At 48.8% G+C, this 14,965-nt stretch overlaps 6 protein-coding genes and 1 non-coding gene across 7 annotated transcripts; 4 read left to right on the forward strand and 3 right to left on the reverse strand.

The window, feature by feature from the left end:
• Positions 1–533: 533 nt before the first annotated feature.
• On the forward strand, positions 534–1,773 carry VTN77DRAFT_4980 (uncharacterized protein; the record flags this gene model as incomplete). The annotated part of the gene is made up of 7 exons (XM_069421099.1): positions 534–736; positions 813–902; positions 961–1,061; positions 1,112–1,165; positions 1,248–1,316; positions 1,386–1,561; positions 1,633–1,773. The coding sequence occupies 7 exons, from the start codon at positions 534–536 to the stop codon at positions 1,771–1,773; spliced, it is 834 nt and encodes a 277-aa protein (XP_069277355.1).
• A 1,227-nt stretch (positions 1,774–3,000) lies between these two features.
• VTN77DRAFT_4981 (uncharacterized protein) lies at positions 3,001–5,864 on the reverse strand (the record flags this gene model as incomplete). Its single annotated transcript, XM_069421100.1, has 9 exons — positions 3,001–3,096; positions 3,156–3,293; positions 3,361–3,429; positions 3,496–3,530; positions 3,608–3,826; positions 3,899–4,268; positions 4,439–4,588; positions 4,967–5,334; positions 5,387–5,864. The coding sequence occupies 9 exons, from the start codon at positions 5,862–5,864 to the stop codon at positions 3,001–3,003; spliced, it is 1,923 nt and encodes a 640-aa protein (XP_069277356.1).
• Positions 5,865–6,073: 209 nt separating this feature from the next.
• Positions 6,074–6,543, reverse strand: VTN77DRAFT_4982 (uncharacterized protein; the record flags this gene model as incomplete). The annotated part of the gene is made up of 2 exons (XM_069421101.1): positions 6,074–6,226; positions 6,361–6,543. 2 exons carry the CDS (start codon positions 6,541–6,543, stop codon positions 6,074–6,076), a joined length of 336 nt encoding a protein of 111 aa, XP_069277357.1.
• A 1,892-nt stretch (positions 6,544–8,435) lies between these two features.
• VTN77DRAFT_4983 (uncharacterized protein) lies at positions 8,436–11,283 on the reverse strand (the record flags this gene model as incomplete). Its single annotated transcript, XM_069421102.1, has 7 exons — positions 8,436–8,896; positions 9,547–9,626; positions 9,763–10,520; positions 10,570–10,601; positions 10,652–11,078; positions 11,175–11,198; positions 11,266–11,283. 7 exons carry the CDS (start codon positions 11,281–11,283, stop codon positions 8,436–8,438), a joined length of 1,800 nt encoding a protein of 599 aa, XP_069277358.1.
• Positions 11,284–11,357: 74 nt separating this feature from the next.
• VTN77DRAFT_4984 (uncharacterized protein) lies at positions 11,358–11,903 on the forward strand (the record flags this gene model as incomplete). Its single annotated transcript, XM_069421103.1, has 1 exon — positions 11,358–11,903. One exon carries the CDS (start codon positions 11,358–11,360, stop codon positions 11,901–11,903), a length of 546 nt encoding a protein of 181 aa, XP_069277359.1.
• Positions 11,904–12,181: 278 nt separating this feature from the next.
• VTN77DRAFT_4985 (uncharacterized protein) lies at positions 12,182–13,396 on the forward strand (the record flags this gene model as incomplete). Its single annotated transcript, XM_069421104.1, has 1 exon — positions 12,182–13,396. One exon carries the CDS (start codon positions 12,182–12,184, stop codon positions 13,394–13,396), a length of 1,215 nt encoding a protein of 404 aa, XP_069277360.1.
• A 605-nt stretch (positions 13,397–14,001) lies between these two features.
• VTN77DRAFT_t87 lies at positions 14,002–14,111 on the forward strand. Its single transcript has one exon. It is a non-coding gene; the product is annotated as a tRNA-Met (tRNA).
• Positions 14,112–14,965: the final 854 nt, after the last annotated feature.

Genomic DNA, 14,965 nt, shown 5'->3' on the forward strand with positions numbered 1-14,965 from the left:
GGGACTGACTCTCTGAGCGAGAGTCGGTCCGCTTCCCGATCTCTTCCCAAAAACGGGAACCGCGCCCTCAGCAGCCCGGTCCGTGTCTCGGCCACATCCGACGAGCCTGCAAACCCCGTTTCTCGATGCAGAGGTCCATTCATTCTGCAAGGATTCCCATGATCTGCAGGGAGCCATCGAATCTTCGGGATCTGCCGAAAGTTCTAGACAACGCGGGGGGTAGACGCGGGGAAGTGGAAACCTTCCCCATGGGGTTTCGAACGACCTCACTGGCCTGTTACCCCGGAATTGATCGCCGCCCCAAAAATAAGGTGTCCTAAAGAAGAAATCTGGGGAAGCGGAGCCCCGGATTTGAGGAACACGGGGCGGACCGTGCTATGACCCCCCTGCCCCTGTTGCTGCTATATATCCCTGTCTCGTGACGAGTTCCACCACGCAGACTGCGACAGTTGACCAGTCTTTTGCCTTGTTGCCTTCTGTTATTGTTGTTGGTTGCTAGTCTACCTGCTGATTGCATACGCCATCCCGTCAGCATGACCAAAAGCGCCGTGGAATCCGACGACTACACTTCGATTCAGAACGGGCAGACCCCGTCGCAGGAGGGCGGCATGTCTACCCTGACGACGGTCCCGACCTCCATCACCCTGACGGCTGAGCAGTTTGAGAAGCTCTACCTGAGTCCGTTGAGTCGGCGAGAGGGCACCCTGACTAGAAAGCTTGGAAATCCCACTCCACTGTAAGCCACCATCCCATCCCCCTTACGGATCCAGACACAATCAGGCTGCACCAGGATAGATGCTGATGAAGAGAAGAGCATTGGCCAGTTTCGTCGTCCTGACTACGCCCATGTCTTGCGCCTTGATGGGATGGAGGGGTGCTGGCGGGAGTGGAATGGCATTTATGTAGGGACCTGTCATAGCATATCGTATTATCCAGTTCCTCTACTAATACTACATCTAGCGGTGAAATGGTGTTCCTCGGCGGTGCAATGCTGGTCATTAGCGGATTGCTGGAGTTCGTCCTTGGCAATACCTTTCCGTGTGTGGTCTTTGGCACGTTTGGTGAGAACATACATGGGTTTTCGATTGAAGGCAGAATGCTGACCCGTCAGGTGGATTCTGGCTGGCGTTTGCATGCACCTTGCAGCCGGCTACGAACGCGGCAGGTATGTGCAGTACACAAATATGTTCCTCCTCGTCTAATAGGCAATCACAATCGGGATATAATCTAAAGAAAACGATCCACAGCTCCATACTCGCCGTCTGGAACCAGCACGATGCAAGGATTGACCAGCCCTGAGTTCATGAATACATACGGTGCGTAGCCTGCGACCCGTGACGACTTTTATTTCCCTTACATTCAGGCGTGCTGACGGATGTCTGCAGCATTCCTGTTCCTGGCCATGGACATCCTCGTCTTCGTCTACATGATCTGCGCGACACGGACTAACGCAGTGTTCGTCGCCATCTTCGCCACGCTGATCATGGTCTTTTCGCTGATGAGCGCCGCTTACTGGAGACTGGCCCTGGCCGATTCTGTGGCGGGACACCGGTTGATGGTGGTGAGTATATACATAGATCAGTTGCCCTGGAAGAAGCTTCTTGCCTGCCTAACCATTAATACTGCGTTTAGGGCGCCGGCGCATCTCTCTTCGTGACCGGCCTCCTGGGCTGGTACCTTCTCATCGCGCAGCTGTTCGAGGCCGTCGGAATTCCGCTCAATCTTCCTGTTGGGGACATGAGCAGGGTGTGGGACCGGCGGAAGCAGAATTAGAAGCAGAACCCTAAGAAAGGACAAAAAGATGGAGTTTTCCTCCTGTCCATTGCAACGATAATTTTTAATTCATCACTATCATGGATCATGATGATGGGCATGGAAGGACCGAGAGTGGAATTGGGAGGTGCTGTAATTATAGACAGGACGGGGTGACAGAGGGTGGCAATGTCATTGTCATTCAGATGGAGTTGAAGGCGTCCAGAGGTGCAAGCAAGCAGGCAAGAAGGCGTGAATTGTGGATAGTTGAATTGAGCTTGAATGAATGAATGATTGATTGATTTCTTGAACATGAAAGATTACCCGCCCTCTTATGAGCATCACGATCAATATCTACCTAGTTCAGCGATCCCTTGTGAGAGCATCCCAAGTTGTTTTTCGCGACCACTCCTACACTGTACGGGTAGGAAAATCCTTTTATTTATTGATTAATTAATTAATTAAGTTGCTATTTTCTCTTTCTGAAAATATCCAGTCTTTTAGTCTTTTTTTTTTCTTTGAAAAAGAGAAAACTCTCCCGACTTGACATCACTTGACTAGACTCTTATATCTTAGCCTACACTGCCTACCTGCCCAACTGTCCGTCTATCGCATGGACGCATGCATACATGCCGGATTAATCAATCAATGGGACTTCCATTTTTCATTTTAGGGTCAGAGCTTGACATCGACCTACCTGCCTACCTAGGCACCTAACCTAATCTCTCAGCAATGCCTAAATGTACATACTTACTTAGTACTTAGTTAGTACGTAGTTAGGTCGGTGTTTCGATTTTGGTTTGTTCTGCTGCGGTAAATACATAAATAGATATCTGTAGCAGCATCTTGGCCAAGCAATTCTTTCTTTCCAACGACAAAGTTTTAGAAATCATCAGTTCCGTTCCTTCATCGTCATCATCATTGTCACCACTAGATCTTCCGGTTCGAAAATACCTAGTATAACATTATCAGGGGAACATATGCTCCAAAAGACGTTTTTTTTTTTTAAAAAAAAAAGGTGATACGGGCAGTTCATTCATTCAGTTCATTCAGTCATATCACTGTAAATAGATTGCAATTGCCTAATCGAGTCCATTCAGGCATGAACGCATTTCCGATTGAATGATGACAATCCGACAGGCTATAATTCTAGCGCCTCCAGCCGAGCGCGAAGTCTCAACCCCTGACAAGTCATGGCGACCGAGGAGGCTGACATCAATGCTGCGCTGAGAGAGCTGTCGACAGACATCAGCATGAGAATACAACGTGTCTTGTGATATTATGATTCCGATGTCCGCGGCGGCCAGGCTTGGTGCGTCCATTCAGTCCGTCACCAATCTCCATCTATCAGTCAGTACATATATAATCAATAATGATGTTCAAGAGGCAGCGGGAACACTGACCATGGCAACCACTTTGCCATCCTGCTGGGCTGACTTGATGTATTCGAGCTTCATCATTGGCATGACCTGCGAGGCCGACACAGGAACATCCACAATGGCGGCGACCCGTCTGGCTCCGTCGGTCAGGTCTCCGGTGAGCTGTATTTCAAGATTAGTTGGAGAATAAAAAAAAGAAAAGAAAAGAAAAGAAAGACTGGCAGCATACCATCTGGCATTCATAGCCCGCAGACTTCAGCTTGCGAATCGTGTCCTTCGTGTCGGTCTTAATCTGATCCTGTGGGTAGTAGTTAGCCGTGACGAAGAGTAGACTACAATCCGATGGCAAATGCAGCCAACATACTCGCAGGAAGAGAGAACCGGCGTAGCGGCCGTCCACTACAACATGAACCGCCAGAGTCTCGTCCCTGCGTGTTTCAGCTCGTCTGGTAAGGCAGAGATCCCCGAGTACACACGCTCCTCCATGATACCGACTCCGAACTCAACCTGACCTCCCTGGTAACCCTCGTCCCGGGCTATGTTTGATGTTTCGCGTTGCTCCGCCCGCCCTATGTTACAGGTTTTCACTTCTAGTGATCCTTCCGTTAGGGTGCCGGTCTTGTCGAGTATGATCGAGTTGATCTGCTCCAGCTTTTCGATTGTCGATGTTCCTTTAACCAGTAGGACCCCTTTCTCTTAAGCGGCGTCTGTGTCATGTTAGAGAAGAGAACAGGATCCATCGGTAGTGTCAGTTCTCAAGCACGTACTGACAGCTGAAACGACCGCAGACGGTGTCGCAAGACAGAGTGCACAAGGACATGCGCTGGTTAAGATCGCCATCGATTCGTAGCCGCTGAGCTTGGCCGACGTCGACTCGGACACGCTGTCGACCAGCTGCGAGTAGAACGACTGGCCCTTTTCCTTGTGGACGACACAGACAAGCGCGCCGTGCAGGTTGCGAGTCCCACCGAGCAGAAAGTCTGCAACGCCCTTGGCAACAGGCATCGACCCCCCCCCGGTGACGATGAATTGGTTGACGAGAGACGACCCGGAAATGATGTAGCAATCACACGGGATCATCGTGTAGGGCTCGATCTCGATTTCATCACCGGACCGGAGGAAAGTACTCGGGACTCGCTACACGAGGATTGGCATTAGCGTCCGATTTAACGGAGATTCTATCATCTGGGATAGCAGGTGAGACCTGTTTCGTTGCATGCAGCTTCACATATTCCGTGTTTAATAACGGGCTGTAAAGATTGATCACATCCTTCGACGCCTGTCTCCTCGACAGCGTATCCAGGTACCTTCCCGCCATCACGCCGTTTGAACAACTCTGGCCAGTATGCATATTTGTAGAGTAGACAGCGTCTCCAGGTGATGTTTTCGGTCCGACAGCGGGATTCCGGGGCGGTGGATCGCTTCCCCAGATGGTTCAGCGGTCCGAGATCCGATATCTGGGGTACCCCGCATGCGGCCTCCACAGGGCTGATTAGGCCCGGGTAACCCTAATTCCTCCTCTTATGGAGCATTTCTGACGAACACTAATATTATTGTCAAGTTTTCAATAGCATTGCCGGTATATCTGTATATGAGCATTACCAATAAGTATACTTAGGACTGATCATATGACTAAATCTAGTCTATTATCACTGTCAAATATAACTCTGTTCCACTCGCTTAGCAGTGACCTTTCTTAGGGTGCCATGCTGCTTGATATACAGAACTCGAAACTATGCACATTCTCCTATACTATCATATGAACTCATTGCACCTTCTTGCCTGTCTGCTTGAGAGACCCTAGCTACCTCTCCGCATCACTTATCTCTGTATACGTTGTTGCAGACGTCTCCAAAGACCTCCATGCTATGAGCGTACTGATCTTGCACATGCTTGACTCTCGCAGCCAGATCCCTGCCTAGAGGCAGGAACCTCTCGCCTTCGTGTCCGGCTCCGACACCTTCCCCCATCACGACCTCATAGATCGCCTTGACGGCCTTCTCCTTATCACTGTCAGGGTCGAACTTCCCGCTGGCTATAGAGTCGATGGTCTTATCAGCAACAGAGCCTTTGTAGTCTTCTGGCATAGGATTCTTCCCAACGGTGACGGCGTTGACCATGTTGGTGTTGAAGGTTCCGAGCGAGACAATCAAGACACGGACGTTGAACTCGGCTACTTCCTTTGCCAGAACTTTAGACATGCCTGGCTGGTTTTAGCTTCACAAAGCTGTCCTGGCTAGGAAACAAACACTTACCATCCAGCGCGGCCTTGGCTGGGGCATAAGCACCCATACTCTCCCTCCCTTCTAGGCCCGCCCCGCTGCTCATATTCACCACAATGCCGAATCTTCGCTTGCGCATATATGGCACCGCCGCCCTGATCAACCTGCAAGGCCCGAAATACAGCGACTCCATCTGGCGGCGCACTTCCTCTTCGGTGAATTGCTCGACGCAGGCGTGGATAGAGAACCCCGCGTTGTTGACCAGGACGTCGACTTGCTGGCCTGCCGCCTCGAGGTCCTCGATGACCTGCGCGCAGTTAGGATCGTCCACGTCCAGCCTGAGCCACTTCCCGCCTTTGCTCTCGACCTCAGCAACGAGATCAGCGGTGCGCGAAGGGTTGCGCGAGGTTGCAATCACGATGTGCCCATGTGACTGGACTGCGCGCGTAAGGGTGAGACCGAAGCCCGAGGAGCAGCCTGTGATGAGCCATGTAAGCGGCCTCTGAGGCATCGTAAATGTCATAGACATGTTTGGTTGTTTGATGATTTCCTCGTGAACCAAGATCCGCCTCGATCAGACATGATTTGCAGGGCTAGACGAGATTTATGTAGGCGTTCCACCTCAACGCTGACGGTGCTATGTGGACTTAAGACGGGGTTAGTTGGAGTTGCCGCTTAAATCCGGCATGGCACAGCCCGACAACAACGTCGTGTATGCATTTATCGATCCATTCCTCCATTGGACACCTTCGTAATCATCTGGCTCAGCTTGCACTGGGCGAAGGCCTTGGTTCCCAGCTGGGTGATGCTGTCGGAGAAACCAGGCGAGGGCTCGGCCACGGTGGCGGTGTTCATGTTGATGAAGAATCGAGTCTAAAGAGGAGTTAGGGTTAGGACACAGGTCTATACTAAGGGAAATAGACTCCAGAGCTTTCTTGGTGATGTCTATTCCATTTCTACGGTTCTTGTAAACGCATCTACTTCTCCTCCCACGGCTTCGCCGTCACCCCCTCGACGTACTTCCCGCCCCGGGGCCTCCAGAACGTCGCCGTCCGGACCGGCAAGATCAGGTCCCGGAGCTTCTGCCAATCGGCCTGGTCGGCATCGGACAGGTTCTCGGGCTGCTGCAGCTCGACGGACTGATCGGAGACGAAGACGAAGCCATTCTTCTTGTATAGTGGCCGGGCCATGGCGCTGGAATCGAACCCAGATCTCCAGGCCCAACGCGTCGGCTCTCTGCAACCCCCACTCGATACACAGCTGGGCGGCGCCGCGACGGCGGTAGCCGAGGACCGTGAACAGGAGATTGAGAACTGTATAGTATATCGATATATGAGCATGGAGCTCAGCCTCAGCCTCATCTTCAGCCCTCATCCCTCAGCCCTGTCAGCAGGTAGTAGCAAGAAGTGGCCCAATCCTAGTGGGAAAAAAAAATATTAACTACAAGATGTTGGTGCTGCCGGCTTCGCCATTGTCTCACTGAGTCAGCCCACGCGCCTAAGCGAGCCTACACCGCCAGATCTATAGGCCTGGAGCCTACCTCTAGTTCTTGATTCCTTTCTTATCTCTAAGCATTCTTTAGATAGGTTCAATACAGTGATTTCTATGGCTTCATTTCTCCTCTTTCTAGTAATTTACCCACTGAGTTTGGCCATCACACCAAGACAAGACCATTAAAGAAAAAAGAAAAAAAAGAAATAGCGCCTCTTATAAAGAAAAGAAAATACCTATTACCATATTACATTCTATTACAAGTAGACCGGTTGGTTGGCTGTCAATCATGTCTTTTAGATTGGCAGACTTTACACGCGCGCTACATTAGGTGCCTATTAACTTCCACAGCCCCGTTTCATCTACTTTATACTCTATTATTGATAACCAGATAGGGAACTTCCTTACTCCTGAAATGACTGCCTCTTTAACCCCCTCTTCTTCTCTTTATTTTCCAATTCAGTGAAGTTCCCTACTGCACAATCCAATGTTTTTTTTTTCCCTTCCCCTAGATCTAATCTAGGGAAATACATGTACGGAATGAAATTGCAATTTCGGGTGTTCGATCACTCTGGTTGAAACTTCCCCATCCTATCTATGAGGTGGTCTAAATTAAGCAATATAAATCCGTAACCAATAATAATTTCAATAAAATAACAAATACCTCAGCAAGAATCAACAATCAAGTCTTTATCCATTTATTATCTGCTTTATCTAACCTTTCTCGGATTCTCTTCCATCTGAGTTTTATATAAAAGTCCACGCTCTCCAAATTGATGTGCAGTACAAAACATCCTTCAAAAACCAGGCGATTTCCCGGCGTCCTTTGATGCCGACGCTCCGGGAGAGTTGTCCGCAGCTTGAGCGGAAATATTAATTAAATATTGCATTGACTGATAGACCAGATTGAGGAACGTGGTTTTTAACCCGGTCTGCTTACCGGTTACTAACCGTCAGAATCAACCCACCATCCACAGTAGTATTTATGTAATTGTACTGTATACTAGGCGAGCTCTACTACTACAGTAGGATCTCAATCAGTTAGCGGTAGAAATAGGGGGGTCCTTGCAACGAAATGAGGTCTGTAGTAGTGGATTAGAGTTCGCTCCAGAAGGGGCTTTCCTATACCATGGTCCACTACGTACAAATGTCGTTTCGCCTAGAAAGAATATCGTTATAATGTCCTTTTAACTAGTTCTGGGACTCTTATAATAAGGGTCAGATGGTAGTATATATCGTGGGTTAATCCCCCAACGGCCCTAGTATTAGCATATCTGAACGTCCAGCTGCAGACCAGACTTCTGCTGCTGCCGCGCCATACCGACTGCTTACATGATGATGACTTCTGCCACCCTTTACCTCACTTTCAGTCGGTTTGTTTTTCTGCTCTGATAGCTACAGACCTTGGGGAGCTTCCACCACTACCTGCGGCTGTTACCTAGTCTTTCTGATAAATGATATGTCTCCCTGTGAGATCAGGCGGTCGATCTGAGATATTCATTTTCAAGTGTCATTGCAATCCAATTAGATACATGGAGAAACCTCGAATACTCAAGGTTATTAAAGTAAAGTAGAAACATCGAGATCCCATTCACGACTTTGCTCCAGCTGCTTTCAACAACCTCACAATATTTTCAAACTCACGCTGTGAAGCAGCTTGTAGAGCAGAGCCATACTGTCCTCCCTGCAAGTTTGGATCTGCTCCAGCACTGAGAAGAAGCTTCACCATGTCTTCATTACCATAATATGAAGCTAATTGTAGGGCAGAGCCATAGCGTCCCCCATTCAAGTTTGGGTCTGCTCCAGCGGTGAGAAGAAGCTTCACTATGTCTTCGTGACCACGATATGAAGCTGCATAGAGAGCAGAGTCGTGGGATTCGTCATGGGCATTCACGTCTGCTCCGGCCTCAATTAGCTGTTCTACTATTCCCTCATGACCCGCGGTTGAAGCTGCCATTAAAGCCGCGCCGAGTTCTCTGTTCTTTTCATTCAAACCCACGTCAGGTTTGGCAAGTATGACTCGAATGAGTTCCTCGAGTCCAAAGATGGCGGCTACGTAAATTAGACTCGGGAGTTTCTGGTGCGTAGATACCGGCCAGTGATGACCGAAAACGAGTATGCTTGCGGAGAGAAGCCTCCAAAAGAGGGGATTCATTTCCTCTCTGTTCTTTTCGGCAAATCGTAGATGGTACATGCAGAACGAAACTGAATATTGGGCTAGCGGAAATCGAGTAAATAAATCTTCGAAACTCAACTCCGAGTCCTGGAATTGCAGCAGATATAGAAGGCAGCCTTTCCCAATATTTGCATGTGAGGAATTCTCTGCAAGATGGTAAGCAGGGAAGACGTCTTGAATTCGGCTCGAGACTAAATACTCTTTTACTGAGTAGTGTGCCAGCTTGACGTGGGGTGAAGAATATCTCCTGGACGGTGGTGAAGGATCAACGTTCGGATCATCGTTTGGCATGCCTGATTCTCCCTCTGAGAGCTTTATTCCTTGTTCAGCATTATCTGCGTCTTGAGTCTCCCAACTAATCACAACAAGGCTTGAGCATATCGCAATGACATCAAGTGGATCCGGAAGAACTTCTTCTGCGTTGAAACGGTAGTTTTCAACATCGATCGCGACCACTTGCGCAATTTCGGAAAGGCGAAGTAGTCTAGTACAGTAAACAAGCCATCTCAGGATCCGAAGAGCATACTGCGAGTTTCCTTCTTCGTGTATTGAGCGAAGAATCCGCTCATAGGTCTCGTCAAGTGTTCGCGGTAAAGCACGTAATGACTGTCGGAGCTTTAGACGATTCACGCACTTTCCCAACGAATCTAATTGACACGCAACCCATCGAAACCTGATTTCACCGTCAGGATATATGAATACCAGGTGACCTTTACTATTGGGCTCCAGTGTACACACTTACATTCCATTAGCTTTTTCCATCAACGCATCTTCCACCTCTTCTCGAATGCTGTCGTCTCCTCTCCACCGCTTAAGAATTCTATCATTCGACCACCGATGACGGATATAGCGACGAATATCCTCATTAACAAGAAGAGTTTGGAAGGAGACAATAAAGTTCTGTGCCAGGAGAGGCCGGAGGGTTGATTCGATATCATGCTCCGCACGACTGGTGACCAGGATGTGGAAATTCTTCGCTTGCGGAGAAGCGAGCTGTTCGAGAACGTCCAACAAATCTTGGCGCTCAACGCTTTCATCCAGGGCATCTAGGACCAGGTAGACTTCAGGATAGTCTGGAATCATGCCAAGCAATGTTGAGAGGAGGGCCTCGGTAGATGGTTCACGACTGCCATCACCACAGGATGAGAATAACAACTCCAAAGCCGAAGGAACGTTCTGACACTGCCTGGAGAGCTGTGCAATAATCGACTTCAACATTGGCTGCACTCGCTGCTTCTGAGAGTCATTGAAATCAAAATAATAGAACGCTAGAGCATTGGTGAAATCGTCTGTCGAGCTCTGGATAAGATCCTGGATGATTGTCGAGCTAAGAATCGTCTTACCACACCCAGGGATTCCACGAAGCCACAGGAATGATCCCACTTTTGTCTTCCATTCTCGATATTGAGGGCTCTCAAGAAACCAACGCCCCGTGGCAGCCAGGCATTGCTTCAATGCCTTGTTATGGTTGACATAGGGATCTGGGGCAGAGAGCCACTTCTATATCTTGATCAATGTTTCATCTGAACAGAGAAGTCAGTCAGTATACCAGAAAATAAGGGAAGGAACTGTTCAGGACGACTATATAATGTTGGGAAGCAAGACTTCTTCCGACGGAAGGGGCTTCCTACCTTTCAATGCTTGTGCAGTGGAAGAGGCAGTCGCGTAGTGGTACGTCAAAGTCTCCAGATGGCGTCTGATTACTGATTCAATCTTTTCGACATTGGACTCTTTCAGCACACTTTTCAACGCTGCTGTTGTCCTATTCCTCCACGAGTCCCCAGTTGGCGTTATTCTCTCCAGAACTTGTTCGAGCGCTTCTACTTCTTTCTCGTAAGCAATGATCACTGGTGATAATGCCTTTTCTGTCTTCTCATCGATTCTTCCCTGATCAATTGCTTGCTTCGTTCCTTCCAAGGTGTGTATTAAGAGCGGTAAGTCGGCTGCAATCCCCCGGAAGGTGTCCGGGAGATCTCCGAGCTTCGAGCGGTATTCGTTGAGACGACGGAGCACTCGGTTGCCAAAGTCCACAAGCTGCACAAGGCTGGCCACGGCTATCTTGTTCAGTTATGGTAAGGGGTGCCAAAACGAAAATTCTGCTAAGGCAGTACGGAGTAATTATACGAATAATAACGACAGACCGCATCTGCTAACCTTTGCCTCCAGGATCGCAACAAACTGTATGATCGTTCCTTTGTCGATCGAAGAAGCCCCGAATTCGTGCGGCGAATATACAAGGACTCACTATGCACGACCTTTCCATTTAGCATTCTCAATCGAGAAGAAGACAACAAAAATTAATCACAATCTCCCGCTCTGTCGGGTAGGGTGAGAGGAATGAACGAAAAGGACATCGTAGATGCCTTCGAGACCAAACCATGGCGGGAGATCCATAAGCTCCATCCCATCAAACAACACCAGACCGATTCCAGCCTGGCTAATCTGACAAACACGGCCCAATATCGACATCGGCATCGCCATGGACACGGCTATCGGAACCCCCTTTTGGTTTTCCGCACCGGCCACTGGTTTCTCGAAATCCTCAGCTTCCTCGTCGCAGTCGTGTGCTTCGTCAGCATCGTCGTCATCTTGGCCGTCCATCAGAACAAGAAAGCCCCCCACTGGCCAGCCGGGATCACCTTGAACGTGGCCATTTCATGGATCTCGAATCTCCTCGAGACCTGGCTCATGATCCCCGTGGCGGCGTGTATCAGTCAGCTCTGCTGGGTGTGGTTTAATGGAAAGGCCCGTCCGCTTCAAGATATCTGTTACTACGATGCGGCCAGTCGAGGCCCGATGGGCAGCTTGTTGCTGCTGTACCGACTCCAGACCCGGTTCGAATGCTCTTCTTCCACATTTTTTTTTCTTTTGTCGTCTGGCTAACCTGAGTATTGACTGAAGACATCTGGCGTACGTAGGCGCAGGAGTCACCTTGGTCCTGATGGCCATCGGTCCCTTTTCCCAGCAAACCGTCCAATACGTGTCGAGGGCAGTTCCAGATCCTCAAGCGACCGCTCAGGCAGTGGCAGCATATACTTACGACGGTCAATATGGCTACACTCTAGGCGGGGAGCTCAGTGATGCCTGTGAGTGCGCCTTTTTTTTTTTCCCCCTTTTGATCGAAGATGGAAGCCAGCTTCTGAGGCCCAGGAGATGTCCTCATGCCATACAACATGAAGAGCGCGATTTACAGCGGTCTGCTCTCGTCCGCCTCCCTCTCCACTCCCAGCCCCTTGTTCTCCTGTCCCAGTGGGAATTGCACGTGGGAGCCGTTCTCAACTCTGGCGGTGGGATCGCGATGCACGGACGTGACGCCCTTCGTCAGCTTGAACTGTACCAATGGCACGGCGGCCGATAGCACATGCTCGTTCTACGCCCCTGTCGACAAAAGCCTGTCTGAGATGCTGCAGGGTGCCAACAAATATACGTTTATGGTCATCGAGGCCATGCCACCCGCGTTTCTGGCGGAGGCCGGATGGGATCTTTTCAACATCACGGGGGCCTTTTCAGCGGTCCAATGGGTCAAAGCACTGGGCAACATTGGGAATTATCCACCCGTCGGGGACTCAGCAATGCCATATCCATACGTCGCTCCACAGACGACATTCGAAGCGGTGCGATGCCTCTTCTACTTCGGCGTGCGAGAAGTGAGCGCGACGGTCACGAATGGCATCTATTCGGAGCATGTGCTAAACGAATACTTGAACAACGGCCACACGTTGATCAGTCCATGGGACGGGCTGGACCTGGTCTATCAGCCGCCCTTTGCAAAACCAAACGAGAACAACAACGGGACATTCCGCATCTCGAACATGGCCGACGAGATCATTACAAGCGAATTCATGTACCTTCTGACCGGGAACGTCAGTGTAACCAGCAGCGCTGGCTTTCAGGGCTCCGATCTCATCCTGCTACTATGGATGGCTCAGAACATGACCCGGTCGATGGAGAGCGTGGCTCTGTACATGACGAACGCGCTCCGAGGCAACGACTCGGAGCTGCTCGCGCAGGAGGAGAACAATCCCCGCGCCATTGCGCCCACCCAGGCCGTGCTGGGGACGGTGTGGATCCAAGAGCAGATTGTCGTCGTCAACTGGGCCTGGCTGGCCCTGCCGCTGGCTGTCATTGTTGCAGCAGCCGTATTTATTCGGGCCACCATCATCCGGACTTCCCGGGCCAGTATCGGAGTGTGGAAGAACAGCCCGCTGGCTCTTTTCTTTCATGGTGGTCCCAGCAGCGCTTCCGCAGACTGGCAGATTAAGAGAGCGGGACCAGTGGACACGGCGGATGCAATCAAGGAGGCTGCTGCGAACATCAAACTCAAGATCGTTGGCACTGGGAGTGATGGCGTAGTGCAGATCTTGTCAGGATCGTAGCTTGCTGGCAGTATCACTCCTTTTGATTCTCAGCGCGTTCCTAATCGGGATACAGCATGGTATATTCAAAGGTATAGGAATATGTCTATATAATAATATAAAGGACTAAAATATCAGGTTAATTTATCTATTTAGTGGAATACTTTGGTAAAGATTGATTATCTTTAGCCCTAAATCGATAAGTCGTATTTATAGCATTTGGACTGGAAAATAAACCTTACATACTATACTTTAAAAAAGAGGGGGGGTGGGGAGGAGGGGAGGGGAGACAGAGAAAGAAAAAGAAATGACTTAAAGTCATTGCCCGCCTACTTGCTCAGCTGGATCCTGGGGGACACTAGTAATTTTTGTGTTTTGATGTGAAGAAAAAATACGAGATTTTCTAATTCCCTATAAAGCCACCGCGAAGCCTATAGTGAAGTCTGTATGTAGTAGTCTTATAAAGCCTTTATCGGGGGTTATTCTAAGTTTAATAAGGCCTTTATGGTATGCCTTAATAATAATAGGGGCTTCATAGGTGCCTCGGAGGTAGTTGGTTTCACAACAAAAGACTACGTAATCAACCCCACATAGTTCCTTTCTGCCGCGCGGAAACTTTCAAGGTTGTCTCCGTGGTGTAGTTGGTTATCACGCAAGTCTCATACGAAATGTATGACATTGAAGACAACTTCAATGAGAGATCTTGAGGTCAGGAGTTCGATCCTCCTCGGGGACATTTTTTTCATTATGTTTTTTTGAAACACACATCTTGTCAGGCTTGTAGTCAGGTCTTGCCGCAGTATCGTTCTGGATGGACAGATCATCCTGTCACAGATAGATAATAATAGATCAGGTTAATCGTCTATTTTTAATAATCTTCGGGAGAAATTGTTCGTCTTCACCTCTAAGTAGATAGGTCATAATTATAGCATTTGGACTTGAAAAGTGAACCATGTACTGTTGTGAAGGGCCAAAGCCTTGCTGTCTAGAAACTAGGAGCTCATAAAAAGGATTCGCTGGGGAAGGAAGAAATGAAGGAAGAGAGAGAAAGGCACGCGAGCTGTATCAACAGGAGTCATGTGATGAACAACAAATGGACCAATCAGAAGACGAGAGCAAAGCTGAGTCAGCAATATGGGCTTAGCCCGCAACAGATATATCTTGCATAACAATTTTAGAGATTAAATATTAGTAGATGAGTATAATGATTCTTTTTATAGCTTAACATATAGATTGATGGATGCCAGGACTAGAGAGACAGTTTGTTAGCACTTATATAAATATTGGTTAAAAGTTCTGATTATAGACTAGAAGAAGTAAATTGCAAACCAGTTATGCCTGCTGAATCTGCTATCTATTAAATAGATTATATATCTCTAGATGGTCATACCCGTAATTCTATTTACTGGAAAAGGTCGGGAATGATCAGTGAGAAGGCTACACCAAAATTGGTTTATCCCNTGTAGATAATGTATGTACATACCATACATATAGTCTATATGCAAGATAATAGCAACAAATTAATTAATATTATTGTAAAGGTGGTAAACCCAATTCGCCACTTAAAAGGAAGATCTCGAAAAAAAAAAA

The sequence above is a fragment of the Rasamsonia byssochlamydoides genome (genome assembly GCF_041956645.1).
Source record: "Rasamsonia byssochlamydoides strain NRRL 3658 unplaced genomic scaffold VTN77scaffold_35, whole genome shotgun sequence".
NCBI lineage: Eukaryota > Fungi > Ascomycota > Eurotiomycetes > Eurotiales > Trichocomaceae > Rasamsonia > Rasamsonia byssochlamydoides.